This window comes from Papio anubis, chromosome 12 (genome assembly GCF_008728515.1).
Source record: "Papio anubis isolate 15944 chromosome 12, Panubis1.0, whole genome shotgun sequence".
Classification (NCBI taxonomy): Eukaryota; Metazoa; Chordata; class Mammalia; order Primates; family Cercopithecidae; genus Papio; species Papio anubis.
The window spans coordinates 95,749,821-95,770,275 of NC_044987.1; the positions used below are offsets into that span (position 1 = coordinate 95,749,821).

General features: G+C 45.3%; 1 protein-coding gene across 24 annotated transcripts in view; it reads left to right on the forward strand.

Moving 5' to 3' along the window:
• Positions 1-20,455, forward strand: part of PRR5L (proline rich 5 like) — a 246,468-nt gene that overhangs the window by 96,488 nt on the left and 129,525 nt on the right. For 22 of the 24 annotated variants that reach the window (XR_002517341.2, XR_002517342.2, XM_031653940.1 and 19 more), the window contains 2 exons: positions 15,869-16,157; positions 18,194-18,274. Coding sequence is in view for 22 of the 24 variants with exons in the window: in XM_031653940.1 (XP_031509800.1) it covers positions 15,994-16,157; positions 18,194-18,274 (245 nt within the window). In the remaining 2 variants the exon portion in view is untranslated. Of the gene's footprint in view, positions 1-12,866; positions 14,981-15,868; positions 16,158-17,376; positions 18,083-18,193; positions 18,275-20,455 lie in introns of those variants that run through there. The other 2 variants (XM_017948490.3, XM_009186297.4) reach the window with 2 other exon arrangements.

The following is a 20,455-nucleotide window of genomic DNA, read 5'->3' on the forward strand; positions in this document are numbered from 1 at the left end:
TCAGTGTTAGCTACTGCTTGTGTCTAGACTTTTTGGCTTACCATCTGGTAGGCGCTGTAGAATCACTCTGGATGACATTTGTGGGCCACACCCAGACAATATGCACTCCAAGAAACTTGATACTTAAAGTGGGCTTGTAGATGAGTAAATAAGATGTGTGGTTATTTCCCACAGCTTTGCTTAACTTGTACCACAGAAGGGGATTTCTCTGGTGATTATACAGTGGCTTGCAGGCCAATGCGATGATGACGTGATGATATAATGACTTCTAGGTGCGTCCAAATTGTCAGCTTTCTGAATCCTGTGGACACTTAGTGAACACTGTTAAGCAGAGATAAACACTTGAGTGTGTATCCTGTTTGCCCTAATATTTATTGTTGTGCCAGTTTGAACTCTCAGACTCTTCTGTCTGCACTCAGTTTCCAGTAGCGCCTGAGAAAGTTGTCTCTTGCTTCCTGTTGAGCCCTTTCCATAGTTCACAGTTGACCCTTAACATTTGCTTGTTTGTAAGAGTCAGTGTTCATTCCTTGGCCGGCTGTTGTCTCCTAAGAGTTGCAAAGATTGGTCCTTAATAGAAACAAATGTGCTATGCTATGTAGCAGGCACTTCTGCTCTGCTATGTCTGTAGGCTCCACTGACCAGCAAACAGACTCAGGATTGCTCACCCATGTGGCCCAGGTCTACGTCCCTGTGGACAATAATGCTTAGGTGGACCCAAGTTTAGTCAGCAGCAAAGAAAATTATTCTGATCTCTCAGGAAAGGGAAGGCCACTCTTCCTGGTGACTTGGAAGTGCACCTTTTATTCTATCATTTAAAAGTATTTGGGCAGGCATGGTGGCTCACACCTGTAATCCCAATATTTTGAGAGGTCATGATGGAAGGACCACTTGAGGCCAGGAGTTCAAGACTAGTCTGGGCAACACAGCAAGACCTGTCTCTACAAAAAATTAGCTGAGTGTGGTGGTACACACCTGTAGTCCCAGCTACTACTCAGGAGGCTGAGGTGGGAGGATTGCTTGAGCCAGGAGGTCAAGGCTGCAGTGGGCTGTGATTGTGCCACCATACTCTAGCCTGGGTGACAGAGTGAGACCTTGTCTCAAAAAAAAAGTACAAATAATTAAAAATATGTTAAAAATAAATAAAATAAAAATATTTATTGGGTACCTTTTATGTGCTCAGTGCCATGCTAGACACCGGGATATGAGAGTAAACAAGACGGGCAAGATGTTTGCCTTTAAGGAGTTTCCATCCTGTCAGGGCTCATCAGACACTGAACAAGTAAATAAACACAACAACTGCAGCCTGGTCTGTGGGTGCCACAAGGAAACAAAGACTCCTTGCTTGAGGGGCAGAGTCCTCTTGCTCTAAGGTAAGAAGCTATGGGTGATGTTTATGAAGGGAAGCAACAGGTGGCGTTTAATCTCTCAGCTCTGTGTGTGGCACACACGAGCATTGTTTAAAACAGAGGGGTCAGGAGTTCAGGCTCTGAAATCATACAGGATTTGCCTCTTGGTCCCCCTTCCTAGTCTTCTGCCTTTGGGCAAGTGAATCCCTATGCTTCGGTTTCTTCATCTGCAAAACGAGCCTAATGAAACCTACCTCATTGGTTCAGAGTAGAAATTAACTGAGGTAATAGATGCAAATAGAGGCTTGACACAGTCCTGACCATCCTGGCCAGCCTCTGATGATAGTTAATATTATTCGAATCAGCAGTCATAATGATAATAAAATAGCCATGGTAAACAATTGATTTGACCAAATGGCCCCACCACTTTTGAAAATTTGCTTTTGATCTAGTTTCCATCCAGTGGTCTGGCCCTGGGGCAGGCATGGGGTCCAGATCTAGTCTCCTATGCTGGCTTGGAAGGTTCTGCTTTCTGTGTGTTTCCTTTAGCAATATCTTGGGTGCTGCTGGCTTACCCTGTATCTGGGTGTGTATATAATACATAGGGGAGGGAGTATGTCATACATGAGGCTTCCTAGAGACATCGATAATGGGTTGAGAGCGAGTTAAGACAGAGAGCCGCTAAGTTAAGAGGCTGGTGAATTAGATAATGTGGTAGGTGGGAGTTCAAGCATGGCTGAGGGAGGGTTCTGAGTTTGTGTTGTGTTAGGGTGTCGGTCCCTGCCTCCTCTCTCAAAGGTTCTCAGTGTGTATGGCTCCCAGGGTAGGGGCTGAATGCACAGCCAGAGATGGTGAAAGAACATCGTGGCCATCAGCTGGGCCAAACCGTTAATTAACTGGTGAGTCAGCAGACCCAGAGAAGTGAAGTGACTTGCCCAAGGCCACAGGGACTGATTAGTGCGGGCTTACCTTATACCTGGCTTAGGCTCCACATAAAAGCTCTGAGAAGACTGGAGGCTGCAGCTGTGATGGGGGTAGAGGAAAGGCCACAAACCTACATGTTTGGCCTTCAAAGTGCTGGTTGGCCTGGTGAATTAGTTGCCAACACTTACAAATCCAGTGATTGCACGTTTCTAAAAATTTGGATTTTTGGCTTTTCCTGGGAAATATCAGATCTGGCAAAACCGGGCTTATATCCGAAGATGGTAAACACCGGATCAGATTGAGTAGCGGCTGCCTCCTTTAGCCAGGGCAGGTGCTGGTAGTAAAGCAAGCTTACTGTCCACACCTGCCTCACTCCCTAAGCTGGTCCCAGCCTGGCCCTTTTGGCCTGTTCATGATGCATAGTGCAGAAAAAAGAAAAGAAATTGGTTCTTCCTTTCATCTACTTTTCCTGCCAGTGTTTATTTGCTAGCCCATATGTTCCTGCACAGGGTCACTCCTGTTGTGGAATAAATGCTGAATAAATAAAATTGGTGTCAAATGAATGAACTGTCATTGCTAGAGTCCTACTTGGGATCAGAAGCTGAATCTTGACTTCCTCCTAACAGCTGGGTGACTTTGAAGAAATCATATGACCTTTATTTGTTGTCTTCCTTTTGTGGAAGGGAGGTTAGGGGAGTCACTATTGCCTTTACACTTATTTATTTGAAGAAGTAAGGCATTTTCATGTTTCTGAATTCAAAAAGTCCAAAAGGGCTTGTAGAGAAAAGACTTCCCTACTGTGTCCCTGCTACCCAGCTCCTTGCCCTGGGGGAAACCAGTGTTATCTGTTGCCGGTTTGCCCTTCCAGAGACATTTTACGCACATGCAATGAAAAGGGTAAATGCTCTTTTTTATCTTTTTTACATAGATGGTAGCATAATGTACACATGGCTCTGTGTTTAGCCTTTCTTTCCTTCAAGTTTGACTCTTTCTTTTTTTTCTTTTATTTGAGATGGAGTCTTGCTCTGTTGCCCAGGCTGGAGTGCAGTGGCAAGACCTCAGCTCACTGCAAGCTCCGCCTCCCGGGTTCATGCCATTCTCCTGCCTCAGCCTCCCGAGTAGCTGGGACTACAGGTGCCCACAACCACGCCTGGCTAATTTTTTGTAGTTTTAGTAGAGACGGGGTTTCACCATGTTAGCCAGGATGGTCTCTATCTCCTGACCTCGTGATCCACCCGCCTCGGCCTCCCAAAGTGCTGGGATTATAGGTGTGAACCACCGTGCCCGGCCCAAGGTCAGCTCTTTCTTAGAGCTGCTTTGCCTTCCAGTATATGGGACACCATAGTTTACATATGGCTAGTTCCCTGTGGGGGAGCACTTAGGTTATTTCCAGCTCATTGTTGTTATAAACAAAGCTGCAGTAAATCCCATGTTACATAAGCCACTTGAAGTGCCTTGAATAAAATTCTTGGAAATAGATTTGTTGGGTCAGAGGGTATGGCCTTTGTCACTTAGATAGATCTTGTCACATTTCCTTCTGCAGCAGTCAAGTCAGAGTGCTCTCCCTCCAACGATGCGTGCGAGTGCCTGTCTCCCCCAACCCCACCACCCATCACCTTGTGAAGCCTAAGACAGTTTTGCGAAGAACACAATGTTGTTTAAAAATATTAATAATAACTATAGCTTTTTGGGCCTCTACTCACGGCCAGGCCATGATCTAGGTTATCTCAGTTTCATCTTAACAACATGCACTTAAGCATTACAACCATTTGACAGACAAGGACACTGAAAATTCAGAGCCTATGAGGAACGTATGCAGGTCATCCAGCTAATAAGTTGTAGAGGCTGGATTTGAAGCCAAGTGAATCAGATTTCAATACCCTGGTGTTTACCCATGGTGAAGCCCCATGTAATTTTTTTTTTTTTTCTGGTAGAGTTTTGCTCTTGTCACCCAGGCTGGAGTGCGATGGCGCGATCTTGGCTCACTGCAACCTCCGCCTCCTGGGTTCAAGCAATTTTCCTGCCTCAGCCTCCCGAGTAGCTGGGACTACAGGCACCCGCCACCACGCCTGGCTAATTTTTGTATTTTTAGTAGAGACAGAGTTTCACCATGTTGGCCAGGCTGGTCTTGAACTCCTGAGCTCAGGTGATCCACCCGCCTCGGCCTCCCAAAATGCCCATGTAATTTTAAATGTTGGTGTTCTGAGCTGACACCTACTTATAGTTGCTGTCTCTTAGCAGTGATGCTTCACATACACCTGGCTCATTTACTCATTCAGATAATATCTATGGAATTCCTGCTTCACTAAGCCCTGTGCTAAGCCCTGGGGATGTACCTGAGAACATGACAGATAGTGCCTGCCCTTATGGGCCTCACAAAACTATAACAAATGATTCTGTAGTCATTTATTAAGGCGGATTATGACAAGATGACGAAGGAGGTAGGGAGGGTGCTCTCTGGGGGTAATGGAACCTAATCAGGGGTGAGGAGAAAGGAGGGCCTCTCTGAGCGACTGATGGTGGGCTATAAAGGGGGTGCAGGTTTGAACCTGGGGAGTGGGGTGGGAAATATTTCACATAGAGGCCACAGCACATGGAAGGATCCTGGGGTGGGGCAGAGCAGGTGCTGGTGGAAGACATGAAGGAAGGCCAATGAGAGGAACTGCAGAGTGGTGAGAAGTGAGGCTGTGAGGATGGAGTTTGTGAATTTATTCTAAGACTTGGGGGGAACATTTGAAGGCATTGCAGCAAAGAGTGACGTAAGCGTGGTGGGTTCTGGACTGTTGGGTTCTAGTCCCAGCATCCTTTCTCATGAGCTGTGTGACCTGAGACCAGTTAAACATTAGACACCTCCATTTGCTTCTCTGTAAGCTGGGGCTGGTAATAGCACCTACCTTCTGGTGGTTGTAAGATCAGACACAGGTACTCCCAAACAGGTGCTTTCATGTAGTTTTGAGTGCCATATGAGGTGTGAAATAGATGAGACATTTTAAACCAGTAAACATGAATATGTTTGTTTTCTCCAGATGTGATGTACTCTAATACTTTCTATTCTATTTCACTAAAAGTCAAGACCCTGTAAATTCATTTTTAAAATGCTGAGATAATACACGGCAAGTGCCCGCCTCACAGTTGGCAGTCAGTAAATGGTGCTATCATGATCATCAAGGTTGTCATTAGAAAGACCATTCTGACTGCAATTAGAGAATGGATCAATTGAGTTTGACCGATCATTATCTAAATCCTGGTGGTGTGGAAGGACATTGGGTCATTCCTGTGTTCATGGGCCAGGGAAGGATTTGCATGCTGGGCTTTCTGACTGCAGAAGCTTCTGAGGGTTATGTGTAAAAGAGGCCATCTCTCTTGTTTCCCTGGGAACTAGTTTCTCCTTGTTTTCCAGGCAGTCACATCAGATGGCATGGCTGTTTTCTTTGACTTCTTTGTTATTTACACTCAGAATGGCTTTTTCCTGGAAGCCTCAGAGTTATTATAAGCCACCTACTTCTTTATTTTAAGTTGTTGAGCCACGATTCTACTTCCCTTTTCAGAGTCAAAGGTTGGAGCCCTAGTGGAATTCATTTGCATTTTCCACTAAGTGCAGCATCTTCCTTTACCCATTGCCCCAGTAGGCAGGGCTTTGCCCCATCTCTATGCCCTGGCCGTGGCAGCTGTGAGGAGAAAGTGAGATGACACATTCTTTTTTCTCTAAGAAACACATCATGGAAGTTTTTGAAGAAACTCATGTGAGCTGAGTGTTAGCAAGGCCTGTGATACCTCCCAGTAACTCTGTAACTGCCACGGAATTTCCTGGACCCAGGGCCTGGGCTTTCCAGATAACTGACGTGCCAGCACCAAAACTTTTAAGTTGCTTTTGAAGGGATTTTTTCTTAATGTAACTAGCATTGGTCTTTCAGAAAGGAATATGGACCAAAATTCTAGTTTCTCTAACTCAGAGACATTGGACATAGAACATTGCTTCTAATTTTTAATTTCCGTGGGTACTTAGTGTGTGTATTTAGGGGGTACATGAGATATTTTGGTACAGGCATGAAATGCACAATAATCACATGAGGGTAAATGGGGTATCCATCACTTCAAGCATTGTTCCTTTGTTTACAAACATTCCAATTATACTCTTAGTTATTTTAAAATACAGTTGACTGTAGTCACCCTATTGTGCTATCACATACAAGATCTTGTTCATTTTACCTAACTATATTTTTGTATCCATTTAACATCCCCCCTTCCTCCCACCACCAATACCCCTTCTCAGTCTCTAGTAACCATCATTTTCGTATCTCCGTGAGTTCAATCATTTTAGATTTTAGCTACCACAAATAAATGAGAACATGTGAAGTTTGTCATTCTGTGCCTGGCTTATTTCACTTAACATAATGATATCTAGTTCCACCCATATTGTTGTAAATGACAGGATCTCATTCTTTTTTATGGATGAAGAGTACTGCATTATGTATATGTACCACATTTTCTTTAGTCTGTTGATGGACACTTAGATTGCATACAGGACTTGGCTATTTTGAATAGTGCTGCAATAAACATGGGAGTACAGATATCTCCTTTATATTCTGATTTCCTTTCTTTTGGGTATATACTCAGCAGTGAGATTGCTGAATCATATGGTAGCTCTATTTTTTGTTTTTTGAGGAACCTCCAAACTGTTCTCTATAGTGGTTGTACTAATTTACATTCCCACCAACAGTATACGAAGGTTTCGTTTTCTTCACATCCTCACCAGCATTTGCTATTGCCTGTCTTCTGCATAAAAGCCATTTTAATTGGGGTGAGATGATATCTCATTGTAGTTTTGATTTGCATTTATCTGATGATCAATGATGTATTAGTCCATTTTCACACTGCTGTAAAGAACTACCTAAGACTGAGTAATTTATAACAAAAAGAGTTTTAATTGGCTCACAGTTCTGCATGGCTAGGGAGGCCTCAGGAAACTTACAATCATGGGGGAAGGCAAAGGGGAAGCATAGTGGCAGGAGAGAGAGAGAGAGCAAGAGGGGAACTGCCACACACTTTAAAACCATCAGATCTCATGAGTACTCATTCACTTTCATGAGAATCGCATGGAGGAAACTGCCCCCATGATCCAATCACCTCCCACCAGGTCCCTCGTCCCTCTCTGATACGTGCAGATTATAATTTGACATGAGATTTGGGTGGGGACACAGAGCCAAACCACATCAAATGATGTTGCACATCTTTTCATACACCTGTTTGCCATTTGTAGGTCTTCTTTTGAGAAATGTCTATTCAGGTATTTTGCCCATTTTAAAATCAGATTATTATATTTGTTTCCTATAGAGTTGTTTGAGCTTCTTATATGTTCTGGTTATTAATCCCTTGTCAGAAGGATAGTTTGCAAATATTTTCTCCCATTCTGTGGGTTGTCTCTTCACTTTGTGGATTTGTATCTTTTGCTGGGCAGAAGCTTTTTAAATCAATGTGATCTCATTTGTTCATTTTTGCTTTGGTTTCCTGTGCTTGTGGGGTATTACTCAAGAAATCTTTGCCCAGTCCAATGTCCTGGAGAGTTTCCCTAATGCTTTCTTTTAGCAGTTTCATAGTATAAAGTCTTAGGTTTAAGTCTTTAACCCATTTTGATTTGATTTTTATATATAAGATAGGGGTCTAGTTTCATTCTTCTGCATATGAATATCCAGTTTTCCCAGCACCATTTATTAAAGAGACTGTTGTTTCTTCAGTGTATGTTCTTGGCACCTTTGTCAAAAATGAGTTTACTATAAATGTGTGGATTTGTTTCTGGGTTCTCTATTCTGCTCCATTAATCTGTGTGTCTGTTTTTTATGCCAGTACCATGCTGTTTTGGTTACTACAGCTCTGTAGTATAATTTGAAGTCAGGTAGTGTGATTCCTCCAGTTTTGTTCTTTTTGCTCTGGAAGATTTTGGCAATTCTGGGTCTTTCTTGGTTTCATATAAATTTTAGGATTTTTTTTTTTTTCTATTTCTGTGAAGAATGTCATTAGTATCCCATCAAAATGGGATTTGAATCCCATTTTGTCATTTGAATCCCATCAAAATGTCAAATTTGAAATGTCATTTGAATCCCATCAAAATGTCAAATTTGAAATGTCAAATTCAAAATGTCATTTGAATCCCATCAAAATGATTGGGATTGCATTCAATCTGTAGACTGCTTTAGATAGTATGGACATTTTAATACTATTGATTCTTTCAATCAGTGAACATGGAATGTCTTTCCATTTTTGTGTGTGTGTCCTAGAAGAGGCAATTTGGACATAAAGAGAAACATCAAGGGCATGAGTGCACAGAGGAAAGACCATGTGAGGGCATGGCTACAAGGCAGCCATCTGTAAACCAAGGAGAGAGACCTCAAAGGAAATCAACCCTGCTGACACCTTGATCATGGACTTCTAGCCTCTAGAACTGCAAGAAAACAAATTTCTGTTGTGTAAGCCATGCAGGCTGCTGTATTTTGTAATAGCAGTTTGAACAGGCTAATACAGGGGTCACAGTAATGGAGGCAATACAATAAACCATAGGTAGCATTTATCAAGCACTTGCTATGTTCAAGGAGCATTCTAAGTCCTACTTGAGTCATCTCATCCAATATCTTGCAAATCCTAAATCACCTGCTCAGTGCTCCACAGGAAGTGGTGACACCAGCCTGTCTCGGGTGACTTTTCTCCCAGCCTCCACTGCACCTGTGTCTAGCACCTGTACAGTTCCAGGAACCATGCAAAGTATTTCATAGACAATCTTTCTGGTCACCACAACTCTCCAAGGTAACTCTTCCTTTTCCCACTTTTGAGATGTAGAAACTGCAGCTCAGAGGTATCCAAGGTCATACTGTGAGTGTATTGGTTTTTTGTGGCTGCTATAATAAATGACCACAGCTTTCATGGCTTCAAACAACAGAAATATATTCTTTCATGGTTCTTGAGGCCATAAGTGCAGAATTAAAGTGGGGCAGGGCTGTACTCCCTGTAGGGGGGAATCTGCTTCTTTTCTCTTTCAGCTCCTGGTGACTGCATTACTCCAGCCTCTGCCTCTGTCTCCACATCAGCTTCTTCTTTATGTGTGTCTGTGTCTTCTCCTCTTCTGTCCCTAGTACCTTCTGCATCCCCTTTATAAGGACACATGTGATTGTGTTTATGGTCCACCTGGATAATCCAGGACCAGCTTCTCTTCTCAAAATTCTTATCTGAATCGCATCTTTTGCCATATAAGATAATATCCACAGGTTTTGGTGACAAGTGACTGTATCTTTGTAGGGGGTCGGGAGATGTTTTTCTGCCTACCACAGTGAGCGAATGGCAAAGTGACCACTGATTCTAGGGTTTTTCTGCCCCCAAAGCTCTTGAGTGATACACACTTGTGGCTGTACATCCTTCAGAGCTATAAGCATTATACTTCTCAACATCTTTTCTGCAATGCTATTTCTAGGCTCTGGTAGGGGTGGGTATTAGAGTCATAGCTAAGACTTTCTGGGCCCTTTGATTCAGAAGTTCCACTGCTGAGAAGGCACCTTACAAACGTGGTCATGTCATCCCTAAGACCCACAGATACGCTCATTATTTACAGTAACAAAAAAAGGGGAAACTCCCTAAATATCTACCCATAGGAGACTAGTTAAATAAAACGTAATACCTCCTAAATGGAATAGTCAAGCTACCATTAAACATAATAAAGTAGATCAATATGTAGTGATATGGGAAGATGGCCATGACGTGTTATTAAAAGGAAAGAAAAACATTACTCATTCTTATTAGCATAGTAACAAGAATGTGTGTGTACACATGTGTACAGCTATTAAAAATTCAATACAATTAAAATTCAGTTCCTCACTTGCACTAGCCACATTTCAAGTTCTCAATGGCCATATATGGCTAGTGGCTACCATATTGGGCAGCACAAATACAGAACATTTGTGTCATCTCGAAGTTCTACAGGATAGCGCTGCTTTATACTAAGTGGCTAGAAAGAGGCCTTTCACTATGTATGTTATAGAGTTATGTGAATTCTTATGTTTTTTGTAATATATGACCAAGTATGCTATTATCAGAAAAATAGGGGCACATAGAGTTTCCAAGGTAACATTCTATTTCTTAAGTAGGTACTAGTTTATTATCATTATTTATTTATTCATTTTTTTTTTAAATAGAAACAGGGTTTTGCTCTGTTGCCTAGGGTGGAGTGCAGTGACAAGATCACAGCTCACTGTAACCTCGAACTCCTGGGCTCAAGCGATTAGCCTGCTGAGTAGCTAAGAATACGGGCAAACACTACCATTGCTGAACAATTCATTTTTATTTTTATTTTTTGTACACAGGGTCTCACTACATTGCCCAGGCTGGTCTCACCCTCCTGGGCTCAAGCAATCCTCCTGCCTCAGCCTCCCGAAGTGCTGGGATTATAGGCGTGGGCCACTATGCCTGGTCTACTATTATTATTTAAAATATATGTTTGTGTGTGTATAAACTCTTAAAGCATGTTTCATAATGAAAATATTTTGAAATATATAGGAAAAAAGATAAAAAGAATCTCCTGGCAGGCTCAACAGTGAGCCAGGTGTGAGGCTGGGAGACTCCCGGCCGGGGCTGAGTCCCTGACCTGACAGCTGTCCAGCCTTGGCCGAGTCAGGCACCTGCTCAGGCCTCAGTTTTCTAATTTGTGACAGACTGTCTGCTCCATCTGCCTTACAGGATTGAGGTAAGACTTAGAAGCACAACTGTGGGTGGAAAAACACTTTCAAACTGAGGAACTTGCTACAGAGAGGTGCAGGATCAGTAAATAACGTCATGAGTTATCAAAGGGCTAAGGAGGCAAGCCTGGGTGCACTGTGATGGGGATGGGGGCTCAGAGGACTTGTCTGCTCCTCAGTGGAGTATTTCCAGATGCCACTGGGTTACCAGAAGCAGAGGGAGCTGCTGTTGTATCCCCACTGCTATCCCGGCTTGGCAATTTAGGAATAACTGCAACAACGTGATTTTATTTATTGAACGAGCTCTTAGGTAGCACTTATTTGCCAGGTACAGTTCTAAGCGCTTGACAAATATTTACTCACTTAATCTTCCTTCAACCCTCAGGCAGTCACTCAGGGTCATTTCATGTGGGAGGAATTTGAGACTCAGAGAGGTCGAGTAACTTGATCAAGGTTACACAGCTAGTAGGGAGTGGGTGTCTAAGGCAGCTGTGCTTCTTCCTTTCATCCTTTCTCACCACTCCTCTTGCCCCATCAAGTATGGTCATAGAGTTCCTTATGCCAGTTTATTTATCTCAGGGGCATGAGACTGAACTTTTGATATGAAATTTGGTTCCTAACTTAGTGGCTTCAATTCTGGTTTTCTGACTGAGTTTGGTAGCATGGAAAAGTGGGAGTGGGCTAGGGAATGAGGCACCAGTCAATGATCTGTCACTCACTAGCTGTGTGACTTTGGGTAGGTTACTTAACTTCTCTGATATTCAAGTGTTTTGTTTTGTTTTGTTTTGTTCTTTTTTGAGATGGAGTCTTGCTCTGTCGCCCAGGCTGGAGTGCAGTGGCACGATCTCGGCTCACTGCAACCTCTGCCTCCTAGGTTCAAGCTATTCTCCTGCCTCAGCCTCCTGAGTAGCTAGGATTATAGGTGCACCACCACACTGGCTAATGTTTGTATTTTTAATCAAGATGGGGTTTCATCATGTTGGTCAGGCTGATTTCCAAACTCCTAACTTTGTGATCTGCCCACTTTGGCCTCCCAAAGTGCTGGGATTACAGGCATGAGCCACTGTGCCCAGCTCAAGTGGTATTTTGTGAGGGTTGAGGAAGTTTATGTATTGAGACAATGCTTGGCTTCATGGCAGCCAGGCAGCCGATGCCTTTTTTGTTTTTTTTTTTCTTTTCCGAGAGAGATTGAAGCCTCCCTCTGTCGCCCCGGTTGGAGTGCAGTGGTGCGATCTTGGCTGACTGCAACCTCCGCCTCTCAGGTTCAAGCTATTCTCCTGCCTCAGCCTCCTGAGCAGCTGGGACTACAGGCACACACCACCATGCCCAGCTAATTTTTGTACCTTTAGTAGAGACAGGGTTTTGCCATATTGGCCAGGCTGGTCTCGAACTCCTGACCTCAGGTGATCCGCCTGCCTTGGCCTCTCAAAGTGCTGGGATTACAGATGAGAGCGACTGTGCCCGGCCTAGCCAATGTCTTCTTAATTCTTATATCTTCCTTCATCTCTTTTCTTCTCTCCCCTCCCCTCCCCTTCCCTCCCCTCTCCTCTCCCTTCCTCTCCTCTCCTCTCCTGTCCTCTCCTCTCCTCTCCCGTCCCTTCCTCTCCTCTCCTCTCCTCTCCTCTCCTCTCCTCTCCTCTCCTCTCCTCTCCCATCCCTTCCCTTCCCCTCCCCTCTCCTCCCCTTTCTTTTCTTTTTTGATGAGTTTTGCTCTTGTTGTCCAGGCTGGAGTACAATGGCACGATCTCGGATCACTGCAACCTCCGCCTCCCAGGTTCAAGCGATTCTCCTGCCTCAGCTCCTTGAGTCGCTGGGATTATAGGCATGCTCCCCCATGTCCCGCTCATTTTGTATTTTTAGTAGAGATAGGGTTTCTCCATGTTGGTCAGGCTGGTCTCGAACTCCCGATCTCAGGTGATCCACCCACCTCAGCCTCCCAAAGTGCTGGGATTACAGGCTAAGCAGTGAGCTTAGTCTTGAGGATGCAGAGGTGAATAAAGCCCTATGCCTGTCTTCAAGGAGTTTGCAGATTGGCCTAGGTGGGAGCTGGGGAACATGCTCAAACAGGTGTCGGGGAACAGCTCTCACAGTCCTAGCTCTCCTCCTGCCTCGAGTACCTTGGACGAGTTTCTTTGTTTCTTTGCTATACCTTTGTCATCTGTGAATGGGACCTGGACTGGCCCCACTCCGAGGGCCCGTCTGTTCTGTCATTTTCTGACTTGTCAGATTTAGGTCAGGACAGGCCTGCGCCTGCGGGGCCAGCGCTGTAGCAGGTGAACCCAGGGTGTATCAGCGTTTCCCTTTAGGGCACTCTTGTCAATGCTCCCAACGGCCTCCTCCTTCCTCCCTGTGCTGCTCTGGGGAGGTCTCTTGGCTCTGCCCGGAAGTAGGAATGGTGGAGACAAAGACAGCTTCACATTCTCTTCAACTGTCAGCATTGAGAGTGGTGGATTCGGGAGGAGAAAAATGAGTCAGTGGCAACTCGTTGTGTGTGACTCTGCAGTTTATGAGTCCGCGGGAGCCACAGTCGTAGGCTGAAAGTGACCCTTATTTAAGAGGGGCTGAGTGTGTGGATGGAGCTGCCCTGGCGCTTTGCTGGACTAGGCGGCCTGGGGACACTAACTGAGAAGTGGATGGGTACAGGAGCCAGCCTGCGATCCTCAGTGTCTTACAGTTTCCTGGAGAAGTGGGTGTTTCGGCAGGAAGGTGGTGGGTAAACACCTGGAACGATCCATTCTGCTCACTTTTCTACTTCCCTGTACCAGTGCCATGGAATGAGAGGCAGCTCCATTAACTCGTTTAAGATCCTCATAAAGGGAGTTAATATCCTGTAATTACACAGGTGAATTGCAGTTAGCAGTTCCATTTGAAGAAGGGCAGCGAAATGGATCCTGTCTTTGTAGTGTGACCTTTACTGGGCGAGTTAAATCCCAAAGCTAGCCAGTTTAAGGATACGGAAGGACCTTCTGTGGCTTGCTTTCTTCATCATCTCATTTGTTGGTTTATATAGATCTTTCCAAGTGGCAGTGGCATTTATGAAGCTGCTGAGGCCTTCTGAAACTTGACAGGCCTGTTATGCTTCTTTTGTTAATAAAGTTTAACAAAACTGTTGAACTCATTCTGAGCAGGGGGTGAAGGGGCAAAGACTGTACAGAAAAACAGGACATAAGTCTGCTTTTTCCTTAAAAGAAAAAAGTTAAGAGACAGGACAAGTCATTTCTTTTCTGCCTCTTCGTATCACAAGTTCCTTATTGCGATGCCTGTTGCCTGCAGACAGCTGCTAACACCTCCCGTGCCCTCTCGATGGCTTGCCTCCGTGCCCATCTGAGTGGCCTAACTCACTCTTCTGACCACAACAGCATGTTTGATTTGGAGTTGAGACTTCGGTTCCCCCTTCTTCAAATGCTAATCAGCTGGGGTTGCAAAAACCTTCTCCCCTGGCAACCTGAAGGTTGACTTAAGGCTAGAATATCTTTTTCTTGCATCGTTAGTTTTTGGGACATAGCAGAGGTAGCTGGTGAAAGAGATGTCAGTGAACATACTTCTGGGCTAAACCTACTAAACCCCTAAGTAAAAAGTGACTATGAGATTCGTGGTGTTTCCTTTTGTCCTTCACTCTGCTGAACTCTAATACTCACCTTTTAAGTCATTCATTTAGACTTTAGAGTCACTAAAGAATAAGAGACTGAAATTACAGGTCCAAAGGTGTTGAGGAAAGAAAGAAATTCATCCGAATGGAAATAGCCAGTCCTTGAGGCCCATGGCTGTGCCAGTCTGCCGGCCATGTCACGTGATCTCATTTCGTCTCTCCAGTCCTGGAAAGTGGGGATTAGTAACAGCTGAGGACTTTAGACTCAGTGTGTCCAAAGTCACACAACTTGGGAGTGGCCAAGTTAAGACTCAAACCTGAAGCCACTGCCTTTAACTGTGAAGCCGCGAAGTCTCCCAGCGACTGCTACAAGGGGACAGTGTCGTTGAACCCAACCCTGCAGGGTGAGTTGGGTTTAAATAAGCAGAGGGAAAAAGGAAGAGAATTCTGGGTAAGAGGAGCAGTTGGTATGAGCAAAAGTGTGGTGGAAGGATCAGGCATGACATAGAAGAGTGCCTGCCGGTTGTGAGCTCCATGGGGCAGGGCACCATGGCCTCTGGAGCCATCTTATAGCTCCCAGTGCCTGAGTGCCTGTGCATAGTAGCTGCTCAATAAATATTAATTGCATGAGTGAATACTTGAAAAGATAGTTATCTTCTCCATAGACTGAGTACCCTGAGGGCAGGGATTTGGTCTTAGAAATCTTTGGATGTTCTGCCACTCACAGTGGTTAATAAATAGCAAACATTCAGTGAGTGTGTCCTGTTGAAATGAGTGAAGGAATAGCAGGTAAGGGAAGGTGAGATGCGCCTGAGTGAAGAGACACTGATACTTTGAGAAAAACTGAGCAATACATTCAGACTGGCATGGTAAGGGTGTATCATGGAAGGTCATCAATGCCAGGATGAGGAGCTCTTGTGTCCTCCTTGAGACATTTTTTAAAAATCTATCACTTACTGCACAACATCATGGGCCACAGAAACCCAGGCAGTGCCCAAACTGATGGGTGCATATTAGAACCAGAGTCTAGCACAGCTTAGAAATCATTTTTCTGCAGGACTGGCCTTAGCCTGGCCCCATTGTCACTGTCTTCCCACTTGAGGGTGACCACACTGTTGCAACGAAAAAGAGATCTGTACAAACTTGTGAATGGGAACCTGCAAGGGAATAGATGCTATTTCTGGGTACCACAGTTGTTTTGGGGGTAGTCAGGCTGGAAAGTCCCAGCCAACTTCCTCTAAGAGGTGTTCTCAGGCCAGGAGTTCTCAATAAAAGCTGCCCTCTCTTTTCAGGTGTTGGCTACGTTTGTGGTTTTAAGAAAGCCTGAGCACCTGAAGGCAGCCCTTGGAAAAGCCCTTTCTGAGGGCATTCAGAACCTCCTGCTCCTAGAGGTGAAGCTGAACTGTCACCAGGACTTATGACCCGTGGCTTCGCTCCCATTCTGCCCGGCGAGTTCCACAAGATGGGCTCCTTCCGCAGGCCTAGACCGCGCTTCATGAGCTCCCCTGTGCTCAGCGACCTTCCCCGATTCCAAGCGACTCGGCAGGCTCTGCAGCTGAGCTCCAGCTCAGCCTGGAACAGGTGAAGGAGGCCGCAGGATGTGGGGTGGAGGGCTGCCAAGGGCCATGGCAGGGAGGGAGGCATCCGGGGGCTGACTGAGCTTCTGCTGATTCTGGGAAGGTCGTGATGATGGGGGTAAATGATGACGAGAGCAAATTTTCTTTTTTTTTCCTTTTTTTAGAGACAGGGTCTCACTCTGTCACCCAGGCTGGAGTGCAGTGGTGCAATTATAGTTCACTGCAGCCTCAAACTTCTGGGCTCGAGCGATCCTCCTGCCTCAGCTTCCCGACTAACTGGGACAACAGGCACATGCCACCACACCGAGCTAATTAAAAAAAAAATTTTTTTTAAAGGACTGGGGTCTCACTATACTGCCCAGGCTGCCCTTGAACTCCTGGCCTCAAGGGATCACTCCCACCTCAGCCTTCCAAAGCGCTGGGATTATAGGTGTGAGCTACCACACCTGGCCAAGAGAGGAAGGTTTTTTTACATCCAGTGTGTCTGTTAGCTTTCTTTGTTTCAGTGGCCAGAAAATAGACCGCTGAGAGCCTCTGGCCTGTCAGAGTCAGTTTACCAGACTGGGACAGTTGTACTGGAATTACAGTCACTAGTCATGCTCATTAGTCACACCTGAAACTGTCAGCATATCCGCGAGTGGGCTTCTATAAGTAACCTTAAGTAACCTACTTCCCACTTCCTACTTGGGAAGATAAAACATGTCTGTGAAAAATTAAATGAGTGGCATAAACCAAAGATTATGAAGACCTGTGAGCCACAGGTGCTTAGAAGAGGAGGCACAGAGTTTTGTTAGGTGTCTAGCCAACCTTTTGTGCACCAAGAATTGAGCAGACTGAATCAGCACTATGTCTTATATGCTTGTGGGCTACTGCTTTTCAAATCTTTATAGATACTGTTTGGAGAAATTAAATGCATCATTATTTTGAAGCATGACTGAATTCTTTATAGTTTGGCTCATTATGGATCTTTTCTCTTTTCTTTTTTTTTTGTTTTTTCTTTTCTTGAGACAGTCTTGCTCTGTCACCCAGGCTGGAGTGCAGTGGTGTGATCTTGGCTCACTGCAACCTCTGCCTCCCAGGTTCAAGCGATTCTCCTGCCTCAGCCTCCTGAGTAGCTGGCTTTACAGGTGCACGCCACCACACCTGACTGATTTTGTATTTTTAGTAGAGACGGGGTTTCACCATGTTGGCTAGGCTGGTCTCGAACTCCTGACCTCAAGTGATCCGCCTGCCTCTGCCTCCCAAAGTGCTGGGATTACAGGCGTAAGCCACCGTGCCCAACCCATTATGGATATTTTCAATGAATGGACACAGAAAGCACGACTCTGATGATAGGGATGGAGAGAGGGGGTTCCAAAATGTTTTGGTGTTAAATGGATCCCTGTTCTTTAAAGAAAAGGCCAGGGCCCTTAATACAGACAAGATTGTAAGCAGCTCCTTTGCTGAAACACTGGGCTGTCGTCCTAGAGGCTGTGGAGTAAGCCCTGATACGGCCTCTCAAGGGACTGACTCTACTGCCGGTACACCTCACAGGAGTGGAAATATGAGGGGCCTGTAAGGCTGGCCTGCGGGAAATTCTTCCAAGGAAAGTGCTGTTAAAAAGGAAAGGAATTACCGGTTCATGTTAGTTCAAGGCCACCAAGCTTCCCTGTGAAGACAGTGGCTGTGAAAGAACCCAGGCATGGGTCAGCTTCTGCTTGCAGGAAATGCCATTTGGAATCTCCCAGGCCCATGCAGTTTCCTGCAGTCAGATCCCACTGCCTGCGCTTGACTGTGGCTGCACTAGCAGGGCCGCCAGCGAGGTGAGGGAGGAAGACCTGCCGGCTTGCAAGAAAGCGGGGGCTGCTTTTGAGTCCTTTCGGCTTCCGTCTTCCTTTCTCTCCAAGGACACTGAGGAGAAAATGGAGGATGGATGGAGAGTGTGACCAGGTTTGTGCTATGAGCTTCCTGGTCACTCCACCCACCTTCAGCCCTGAGCTGCTATTGAAATGCCCCAAGAAGAGAGATTCTCTAACCAAGTGTTATTCTCTTTTCCTGTAGCGTTCAGACTGCTGTGATCAACGTTTTCAAAGGGGGCGGCTTGCAAAGCAACGAGCTCTATGCCCTGAACGAAAACATCAGGTATGTGGCAGGCCAGACTTGGTGCCATTTTCCCGTATAAGCCTGATCGGGGCAGAGGGGCTACCCCCTTAGGAGCCTTAAGGGTTTTGTTTGTTTGTTTGTTTGTTTGTTTCCTGCTTGGTTCTTATTGCTGCTTCTGTCAGCTATGCTGCTTTCATGGCTGTTACGTTCTGAGACCTATATCTGTCTAGACTTCTGATCCAGAGAGAATCATTTGTTCAGTATGTAGTGTGTTTTGTGGGGGAGGGGGTAGAGGGTTGATAGATGGCAGGTGTCATTTATTCTGCAAACATTTATTGTGCCCCTCCTAACCATTAGGCACCATAATAGGCAGTTCAGCTTGGTTGTTGGAACCAGACTGCTTGGGGTTTTATCGCTGTTCTTCCTTTTACTAAGTGTCTTACCAGCAAACATTTGAGTGCGTCTCTGTTGGCCAGGCACTGGAGAGACAACAAGGACCAAAGACAGACATGGACCCTGCCCTCCTGGAATTTATATTCATTGGGAAGGGAATCATGAGTCAACTAGCCACACATGTGAAATGTAACAGTGCAACTAAGACAGCTACTCCAACACAGCTGATGTGATGAAAGCATATGCTAGAATGATTGATTTTTGTCAAGGAGGCCAGGAAGGGTGGATGTGATGCTGCTGCTGTGATCTGAAACATCCACGGATATTACCTAGGTGAAGAGGCCTCCAGTTGGTAGAAACTGCGCATGCAAAGTTCCTGTGGTTGTAATGAGCAAGGAACCAAAAGGCGGCCCATCCACGTGCGTAGAGCACCTAAAGTTGGGTAGTTGTGCAGTTAGGTCTGTGTTTTGGTGAAATGAGAGCAGCAAGTCAGGCAGGGCTCAGAGCACCAGGATCTTCTAGGGATAGAAGATTGATCCATCAGGTCTTTTTTTTTTTTTTTTCTTTTGAAATGGGGTCTTGCTCTGTTGCCCAGGCTGGAGTACAGTGGCGCCATCTTGGCTCACTGCAGCCCCCGCCTCCTGGGATCAAGCAGTTCTCTGCCTCAGCCTCCGGAGCTGGGATCACAGGCGCCTGCAACCATGCCCAGCTCATTTTAGTATTTTTAGTAGAGACGAGGTTTCACCATCTTGGCCAGGCTGGTCTTGAACTGCTGACCTCGTGATCCACCCACCTGGGCCTCCCAAAGTGCTGGGATTACAGGCATGAGCCACGGCGCCTGGCCTCCATCAGGTCTTTTCAGGCCCTGGCATTCATTTGTTTCTGGATATGTTAAGTGCAGAACTTCAAGGCTAAGGACCCAACCCTGGAGTGGGCAGAACAATAAACAAGTCCATTGTTCTGGTCCTGTTTACAGTTAGTTAAGGCCTGCCTTAAGGTCAATGGGGTGTTTTAAGAGCTCTACTTTCATTAAAGTCTTTAGAATTGTATTAAATTTCCATCCATGTTCTTGAATTTCACATCTTATATAAATATGGAAAAAGACAAAAGATATCTAGCCCATTTTACAAAGGAGGAAACTGAGGCCCCAAGAAGTTGAGTGACAGGGGCAAATCTGGGTCAGCCAACCCCCACATTGCCAAGCTTTATTTTTCTCCAAGGACTAAAATTCTGGCCTTTCCATGAGGTTCTTTAGTTCACAATACAAGTATAAATAAATAAAACAGTGACTCAGGAATGTGCTAATTGTTCTTCACTTTGGGAGGCTGATCCTGAAATTGTACTTAAAAGCTCTGTTTGTGGACAGCTGGGATAAGTACAGGCCAAGCCAGATTTCACCAGCCCAGGTAGCCCAGGGGCTGCTAACTCAAAAGACTTCAGGTACCAAGCAGGTCTTCTGAATGGGTGAAGCTGGTGTGGGTGCCGGGCGGTGAGATCTTGTCCTCTGTTGAAAGAGGATTACCCTGGCAGAACACAGGCCCTGTGATACATCTCTTATTTTTCAAGAAGAACTGGAAATTGAGATGTTTATGTGAAATTTTCTGACTTTTAAATGTTGGTAAATCCAAATTTCCCCAAACATTGGTGCAGGCCAAACAAAACACATCTGTGGACTGAATATGGCCAAGAAGCTGCCCTTTTATGATACTAGTCGTTGCATGCATTGGGGAGGTATTGCTGCTTCGGGGTGTTGAGTCCCCAAAAAATGCTAGGTACCTTCCTCCTACATCAACACATTCAACTCTCCCCACAGCCCTTTGTTATGAG